The 9,561-nt window shown below is 31.8% G+C and overlaps 1 protein-coding gene across 1 annotated transcript; it reads right to left on the bottom strand.

Annotated features, from left to right (window-relative positions):
- Positions 1-790: 790 nt before the first annotated feature.
- On the bottom strand, positions 791-8,909 carry LOC127717815 (C-type lectin domain family 4 member M-like). Its single transcript, XM_052223661.1, has 5 exons — positions 8,770-8,909; positions 6,410-6,510; positions 4,305-4,389; positions 2,806-3,025; positions 791-880 (listed from the first exon to the last, which is right to left on the bottom strand). The coding sequence occupies exons 1-5, from the start codon at positions 8,801-8,803 to the stop codon at positions 853-855; spliced, it is 468 nt and encodes a 155-aa protein (XP_052079621.1). The 5' UTR covers positions 8,804-8,909; the 3' UTR covers positions 791-852.
- Between the last annotated feature and the right edge of the window lie 652 nt (positions 8,910-9,561).

Below are 9,561 nucleotides of genomic sequence, written 5' to 3'. Positions count from 1 at the left end.
TATATTATATTATATTATATTATATTATATTATATTATATTATATTATATTATATATATTATATTATATTATATTATATTATATTATATTATATTATATTATATTATATTATATTATATTATATTATATTATATTATATTATATTATATTATATTATATTATATTATATTATATTATATTATATTATATTATATTTAAGAAAGTATTAAGAAACTAAGGTTCTAACTCGCTCAGGCAAAGTTGACCTTAGATTGATTAGGCTGTTCATTTTATGTCCCTTTTGTTCATATAGGTTCTAATTTTTCGGATCAAATAGGGTATAGGTTGAAATAGTTTCTGCTCATTTAACTGGCTGTGATTCGGCTTTGCCAGTGTGCACTATATACTCTGTATACCTTAACAATATATTTCTTATACCAAATTCATTTTCGGCTCAAGTAGGGTATATTGTTATGGATTATTACAGAACTTTAAATTTAGGATGATTTTATTAAATACATCTATCAAGTAGTGATTTATTTGGTCTTTATATAGTGCAACCAGAAACTGATATTTTTAATAGAAATCCTCGAAACTTTCACGAGAAATTATAACATGTAGACTCACCAGAGGCGCTCGAAAAAAAAGTTAGAAGGTCAAATAACAGACGAAGTTGACGACCATTGCAAGCCAAAAATTCCAAAAATACGGCTAAAGCAATCGTAACTCTTTGCCAGGTAAAAATCTGAGTTGTTGTGTCAGCAGACGTTCATTACAAATATGTTTTTATACATTGACCAACAATCAGTAATTTCACTTGAATATACTTTAATATATAATACTAGTGGTAATTCCTCTATCAGACATGATGATCTATCCCAATACTGATGAACCAGTTGGTCTACAACAGATTAATATAAGAAATATAAAACGATAAAGCATTTAATGAGTTACAAGTAATCGTCACAAATAAGCTTAGCTCACCTCCCCCACATTCTGTATATACCTGTCCCAAGTCAGGTGCCTGTAATTCAGTGGTGTCGTTTGTTTCTGATTATCATATTCTTTTTTTCGTATAGGAGTATGGCAGTTGTTTTTCACTTGTTCCGTTGATTGATAGCATTTGATTTTGTCAGTTTTTATGGACTTTCCCTTTTTGAATATGCCTTAGAATTCGGTATTCGTGTTATACATTTTTATGCTCAAGTCAATTTTGAGGAGTTTTGTGCTAGAGGTTAGTTTCTTCTGCAATGAATTATATCTCTTGCTAACAACAGATTTACCGTTATAAGCTAAGAGTTAAAATTACTTTTTAATTTGTCTCATATTTGCCTATATTTTTAAATTGTACATGGTCTGTACTAAAGTCGTACACATTTTTATCTTAAGGATACCTTAAAGAAGAGTTTTAGTTAGACCAGACTTTTCGTTTATTGCTTTGTAGTTTTCTCGTTTGAATTTTTTTAAATTTGTCATTTAGGGCCTTTATAGCTGACTATACGGTATGTGTTATGTCAATTTTTGAAGACTGTACGGTGACCTAAAGTAGTTTTTAGCTTCTACGTTATTTGGTATCGCACGTGGAGAGTTTTCTTCTTTTTTTTATATTGAAGTACAAATTTTAACACTATTTTCATTTAGAGTTTGCTAAACTACAGAACATTTATACGAAGCTTACACAAAAACGTGGTTGGAATAAAACGTTCTAAAAGAAAGACGGAAGATACAAAAGAGAACATCAAGCTAATAAGTCGAACACAAACTGATAACGCCATGGCTAAAAAAACCGACAAAAGACAAACAACAGTCTACAAAACACATCATAGAAAACTAATGCCTGAGCAACCAGTAAACCCCACCCAAAACCCGGGGTGATCTCAGGTGCTCTAGAGGGATAAGCAGATGGGTAAGTTATTCCCCGAGGGTATCACCAGCCCAGTAGTCAGCACTTCTGTATTGACATGAATTATCATTGATATGGTCATAATTTTAAATAAACTGTTTACAAAACTTTGAATTTTTGAAATATTAAGGCCTTTCTACCTCAGGAATAGATTACCCTAGCTTTATTTGGCAAAACTTTTAGGAATTTTTGGTCCTCACTGCTCTCCAACTTCGTACTTTAGTTTGCTTTTTTAACTCTTTTTTTATTCGAGCGTCACTGATGAGCCTTTTGTAGACGAAACGCGCGTCTGGTGTAAATACAAAATTTCAATCCTGGTATCTATGATGAGTTTATTTACTTTCATGTTGGTGTACAAACAATAAATTTCCACACAACCCTTGGGATTCTAGTTTGCATGTTGTGTCGACTATTATATTATTTGTTTGTGCGTTTCTCTGTGATGAGTGTTCTTGCGTATGTTTGTGCTGTATTTCTATCACGTAGTGTTGTCATTTTAGCGATATTTTTTAACATTGTCATATAAGCGGGAGGTTTGGCTAGCCATAAAACCAGGTTCAACCCACCACTTTTTCTTTAAATGTCCTGTACCAAATCAGGAATATGGCAGTTGTTATCAAATAGTTCGTTTCTATGTATGTTGGCGCTTGTTTTTGTTGCACTTCAGTGTTCCTGTTGTTCCTTTGTTTTCCTCTTATAGTTGATGTGTTTCCCTCGGTTTTAGTTTGTAACCCGGGTTTGTTTTCTCTCAATCTATTTATGACTTTTGAACACCGGTATGCTTCTGTTGCCTTTATCTATAACATTGAAAATTTGTCCTTTTTTTGTTATGGCAACAATTCTTCATTTTTTTTTTATTTTATGATAGTTTCCGCTTTTGCATGCATTTGACGAATGACTTAATAATCTTTATAGACATATACCTGTGCTGACAAATATAATATGCATCCGATTCACAAGATTCAGCCTTCCAGCTGTTATGGTGATCTCTGTCGATATACAGGCAATTTTTGTCTTTGTCATTGTCGCTAATAGATATTCCTAGCATGTGTAAATCAATGGGTTGTAAATTGGCGTTCCACACCCAGTCTCCTTCTGTGATGATATCTGAGCCATCAAGCCAAAACTTGTCTCCGTGGGTATCTGTGGATTGAGCAAAATTAATACAATGATTAACTGTTTCTAGTAAAATGTTTTAAGTAGTTGTGTGTGCTCCAACGTTGGAGAGAATTGCATAAAGCAGAAGAAAAAGCTGCAAATTGTAAATTATCTGCGGAATGACAAAACATATTAAGAGTATATAATCACATCAATGGGCCTGTTTAAAGGTAGGCTAAGAAATCACAAGGGTAATCAAAAATAAGTTGTCGAACAAGATGGCGAAAAAAAAACCAACAAAATGATCTGGATAAATAAGAAAAAAAACAGTATAAACCATTTGTTAAATTTCCTAGTCGTAAATTTCCAATTTGAACTTTTATATCAGGACATGCAATTAATACTCTTAATTCAAATTACCTGTATAAACCGAACCAATTGTAACCTGCCTATACTGGACTTTTATATCAGGATATCTCCTTATTTTATTTACAATTAATATTCTAAAGTTGAATAATCTGATAAACCGAACCAATTGTATACACTGCCTACACTGAACTTTTATATCAGGTCATGCAATGAATATTCCTTAGTTGAATAATCTGTATACATCGAACCAGTTGTAAACACTGCCTACACTGAAATTTTCTATTAGGTCAGACAATGAACATTCTAAAGGTAAATAATCTCTATAAACATCTAATTATAGACGCACATGAATGGATTAACGAGATTCCCACTGTACCTTTCACTTCTAGAGCGAACCATTTGTATTCTGCTTTCATAAACATTTTATATCAGGTCATACAATGAACATTTTAAGTTGAATAACCTGTATTAACCGAAACATTTGTAACACTGCCTTTACCTAACTTTTATATCAGGTCATACAATGAACATTTTAAGTTGAATAACCTGTATTAACCGAATCATTTGTAACACTGCCTTTACCTAACTTTTATATCAGGTCATACAATGAACATTTTAAGTTGAATAACCTGTACTAACCGAATCATTTGTAACACTGCCTTTACCTAACTTTTATATCAGGTCATACAATGAACATTTTAAGTTGAATAACCTGTATTAACCGAATCATTTGTAACACTGCCTTTACCTAACTTTTATATCAGTTCATACAATGAACATTTTTAATTGAATAATCGAAACTGAGCAATATGATACTGCCTACACTGAACTTTTATATCAGGACATTAAGTTTTAACTTATGTCTCACGAACGTGTGTTTAATCTGAGCAAAATCTTTTGTATCAAAAGGGTTAAGTTAAAAAGTTTCAAATTTTGTCTCAAATAGATCACTTACGCCTTAATAAACCATCTGTTACCGATGTTAAGATCTGCCTGTCAGGTAAAACAGCAAGTTCTCCATGGAATGATTGACAGGCAGACTGAAACAAAGGAATAAAAGTCAGATTTGTTTGTCAGGTTAAACAGCAAGTTCTCAATGGAATGATTGACAGGCAAACTGAAATAAATGAATAAAAGTAAGATTTGTCTGTCAGGTAAAACAGCATGTTCTCTGTGGAATGATTGACAGGCAGACTGAAATAAACGAATAAAAGTCAGACTTGTCTGTCAGGTAAAACGACAAGTTCTCTATGGAATGATTGACAGGTAGACTGAAATAAATGAATAAAAGTAAGATTATCTATCAGGTGAAACAGCAAGTTCTCAATGGAATGATTGACAGGCAAACTGAAATAAATGAATAAAAGTAAGATTTGTCTGTCAGGTAAAACATCAAGTTCTCCATGGAATGATTAACAGGCAGACTGAATTAAATTATGGAGAATGTCCAAATAACTGTCCATTCCTGTGAAATAATGGAGCGGAGGCCCGAAGGGCCGACGCCCATTATTTCCCAAGAATGGACAGTTATTTGGACTTTCGCTAACTTAAAATACACCTTAAGTATTAAGAACGAATCTTCAGATTATAACATTTTAAAGAATTTGATATCATTTTGTAATGGTTTTCTGTTCTTTTCCCACGTGTTGTACCCAATAATCCGCTGGCAAAATTTAAGATCAAGCTGACCATCTCCTCACCTATTGAAGTAATTATAATTACTATAAAAAGATCTTGAATAAAGAATTGTCTGAGAAAAATGAAATGGTACAACTAAAATAAATTTCCAGGTATGTAACACTCTAGTCTAGGTTATTTAACTAATAAGGGTGTGGTCGATTATAAGTCATATCGGAAACAAAATGTGATTCTATATTCGAAACCATTCTATTAGATGAGATAAAATTAAACAAGAAAAAAGTTTTACATGCATAACCAAAATTTGTTCTTTCCCTTAGCTTATTTCAACGAACTAAAATGTTATGCATTTTTTAGAAGAGCCTTAACATTCTTAAATAGTAATACAAGCAAACTGAAAGTATTTTTCATTCTTCCCTATTATCAGAAAGGAAGCAAAACAGTTTTAGAAAAATAAACCCGCATGATTAAAACCATTTCTGGATTCCGTTTTGTATTTCTTAACTTAAGTGGAAAACTTCTTTTTAATTTCATTTTAACTTTTTAAGATTAACGCCGTCATTTGCACTGTCAATTTATCTGATATATTTGCCACTGGATATATAACAACAGTGAATAAATTCGATTATGCTACGCGTTTCTGTTGAAAATTGAATAAAAACCCCGCTCAATATTTAACACAAGCCATATTCAAATGTTATCCCTAACCCCTCAAATTCTATTCATTAGTACTATATTCGCATTACAACAACGAACAATCAAATAATATGCCGAATACGCCATTTTAACCATTTCAGTTCCTTGAACTATTTATTCTATTAAACCACAATATTATTGTAGAAACTCTCAGAGTAATTTTTATGTTTTTGATGTAAATAGTAAAATGCAACAAACGATTTTTGCTGTACATAATCAAAATACAACATTTTATATTTCAAGGAAATGATATCTTAAACGGTAAAATTAAGAGCAAATCTTTAAGTAAAATACATTTTTCTCTAATTTTCGTTATTGAATAATGTTAAAGTGTTCAAATATTACAAAAGAATTCAACTGAGTTAACACATTTGATATTTTGTAGGAACAAATTAATTTTCAATTGCCTATTAAATCATTGTTATCATTGTAATCATGGTATATACATTTAATGTAATAATTCAGCTCAGCTTTGGGCGCTGTGATTATCAATACGACATTATTCTATTCTATTCCATGGAATAAGTGACAAGCAGACTGAATTCAACGAATAAATTTGTTAACATTTATTATTTTATTCTATTCTGAAATTTTTATCTTGACTGGGTTTGGTCTTTTAACAGTACTGCTTCTGAAACATTATCCTTGTAATATGAAAAAGCTATGTTCGATTAGTTCTACCGACCATACTTTCTAAGCTCGCCAGATATTTTAAGCTAAACTTACATTGGCATCTGTCCATTTTGACTTTTCATGACTAACGAACCAACATGATCCTTCAAGTTCAGTCCAATCTCTAGGGCAAGCAGCGTCTACACTGGCTGCCGCTGTAATACAAAAATCAAATCAAGTGTGGGCAGGTTATAATCTGTCATTTATTCTTAAGAAAAATGTTTTTTCGAGCACGGCAATTGTAAACGTAGCAATGGAAATTCTACGCGAGACATAGTTGGTTGGTTAATTTAGTTCCGCCCAAACCGGTTAATCTGGGCTTGAAGTGGCAGTTAGGTGTGAACGTTTTTTTTATATTAAATATCTCTATGCGAATTTTAGATGAAGAACAGCAATTGAAGAGTTGTTCATTTGCTTTGGGTTTTGTCCACTGCGCGTATGCTCGATATTATCTGTTATGAATGAAAACATAGTAAATTTTATTCATCTTTGTTAATTCTTACATAAAACCACAAAGTAAGAATTGATATGAATTTCTCTGTTGATCTGCGCTTGTCCTGAATAGTCATAAAATATTTGCCACTAGATGTTAAGCAAGTAACAATCTTAATTCATGGGTTTTGCATAACATAATAATATATTTTATCAATATGATAAATGATATCTTAGGCCCGAGAACACAGTTATTTCGTAGATCATTTTAGACAAAAAAAGGCAAATTAAAAAAATCGCACCTACTCTATCCAAAAATGATTTTACAGTGTAGTGTCCTATTTCTGGGACAAATTATATCAAAATTATAGAAAAGTCTATCGACTCTAACTCAAAATATGGACAATTTTATGTTAAGGGGGTCTATAATTCAGTTTGACATCTTCAGACATATTATTTTTTTACCTTTTAAAACTGGACCAAATGTCTACTTTACCTAAAAATTCATGCCCTAAATTTTCTTAACATTTAATTTCATCCCCCTTCTTACTATATTATACATAAAATATAATGAAATGAATTTGGAAGGTGTATGCAAAAAAATGGCAAGTTATATACTTTCTATAATAAGGACTCTATTTGTTAGACAACGAAAATCAAAGGACGATAACTGTGTCGCCGGACCATTAGTATATATATAAATATCTGTTTTTCTATTATACTTTCTCTTTAAATAATTACATTACGTGTTTGTTTCATAAGAATCCGTGATTGTGTGACAACAATCGCCAGGCACTATCATATCAAATTTTATTTCCGTATGAAATACAACAGCTATGACTGCACTTGCTATCCACGTCAATGTTAAAACAATGCATAGGAAAACTAATGAAAAGCTTGATACTAAAAACACTAAATTCAGTGGCGGATCCAGGGGGGGGGGGGGGGGGGGGGGTCCGGGGGTTGGAACTCCCCCCTTTTTTTTGACGATCAATGCATTTAAATGGGGACATAAAGTTGGAACCCCCTCCCCTTTATCCTGGGTTAGAAACCCCCCTTTTATAAATGGCTTGATCCGCCCCTGAAATTACAAGTCTATCAGGTGACCATAGTGGAGGGAAAATATGACCGACAGTTTCGAGACTAAATGATGGGCGCTAGTTGTTCTTTTCTGATTAATATGACAATAATATAGACAATAAAAAGGCAACTGTTTTTGTTCGTCCATCAAAGAGAAAATCATGTTTTGTCATAGCTTTTGATTTGAGAGAATGCTTTTGAAAATATTAATCAAAATGGTATTGTAATATGAAAAATGTATTCATTTGGTCATTTCATAATCAATATCATTCTGAGTAATATCATAAAATATTACCCAGAATCGTTTACTCATTTCATAACAAATACATTCTCGGTAATGATAATAGAAAATATTTTGCCATGAAATAAATTATATTATTACAAATTAATACTTTTTCATATTACAACTTACTTTTTTTATTTTATAGATAGATATATTTATTTGATCAGATATCAGCATAAAACTTTTTACAAAAGTAGTATTAACCATAGCAGACATGTGAACCGGTACGTAAATACCTAATCAAAATTGCCCATGATAGCCGCACAACTTATTTCCACTGGGGTCCATTTATGTTACATTCTTATAAATATAAAAAATGTACTTTGACCTATAATTGTTTACATTTTACACATTGTGACTTTGGTGGATATTTGTCTCATTGGCACTCATACCACATCTCCTTATTCATTCACAAGGAATGATGACTGTGACAGGTTTTATCCTAATTATGTTTAAATTATAATTGACGATGCCATTGACTAGAACTTTCAAGCATTCAATAAAATAAGAATTGGGTATTAAAATCGTTTGACAATTGATTAATTCCATTATGAACTGAAAAGTAAAAGTAATAAACAGTGATATCCAGGCAGAGACAACAAACATACATGATACATACCTACGACTAGAACAATAGCAAGTAATGACTGCATATCAAATTAAACGTTGTGTGACAAACTGGCTGACAGCACGTATGTCCCAAGTTTATAAGGCAATCTTACTGTTTGATAAGGAGAGGTAAATGGAACATTCTATAAATATTCACGTCTATAGAATGTATAGGTATAACCAGAAGTTGTTTACTAGGGGAAGTGTGCAAACTGTGGTATAATGTTTGGCAACCACACTGTCCTCGTGTTTCTTTACTAGGGGAAGTGTGCAAACTGTGGTATAATGTTTGGCAACCACACTGTCCTCGTGTTACTTTACTAGGGGAAGTGTGCAAACTGTGGTATAATGTTTGGCAACCACACTGTCCTCGTGTTAGACTGTTAAAAAAAACATAGATGGCTCTGCCAAATCTCGTTTTACAACTACGAAATCATGGGAAAAAATATCATTATAAAACAGATAGCTAAAATTACTGTCCCTGACTTTTTGAATAATTATAAGTATTTAAGATAAAGATGACACAGATTCTTCCATTTATATATATATATATGCGTTTCCTTTTTTACGCCTTTTTTAAACTGATAATATATTTTTTTGCAGTATCTGCAGATAGATACAATAACAAAATCAATTGTTTTTGAAAGGTTTCAATTTTGTAGATTTTTCCCACTTTTTTTCAAAAAATACTTATTTGAGACCCGTACAATGATTTTTTTCGAAATTTATAAATATTGATTGAAATAACGGTAGAATGGGGTTTCATTTGTTCTTCAGTTTATGTTTAGTTTCAAAGCTAACA

Source organism: Mytilus californianus, unplaced genomic scaffold, assembly GCF_021869535.1.
Source record: "Mytilus californianus isolate M0D057914Y unplaced genomic scaffold, xbMytCali1.0.p SCAF_10, whole genome shotgun sequence".
Classification (NCBI taxonomy): domain Eukaryota; kingdom Metazoa; phylum Mollusca; class Bivalvia; order Mytilida; family Mytilidae; genus Mytilus; species Mytilus californianus.
Note: the sequence above shows the minus strand (reverse complement) of the source record. Positions and strands in the feature narration are given on the sequence as shown.

What these genes read in the sequence shown, in the direction of transcription:
- LOC127717815 (XM_052223661.1), bottom strand. Translation starts at nt 8,803, where the DNA reads ATGCAGTCATTACTTGCTATTGTTCTAGTCGTAG. An exon ending in CAAAATGGACAGATGCCAAT is followed by an intron (nt 4,390 to 6,409) that starts GTAAGTTTAGCT and finishes CCTTTGTTTCAG; the next exon opens with TCTGCCTGTCAATCATTCCA. An exon ending in TATTATATTTGTCAGCACAG is followed by an intron (nt 881 to 2,805) that starts GTATATGTCTAT and finishes AATCTGTTGTAG; the next exon opens with ACCAACTGGTTCATCAGTAT.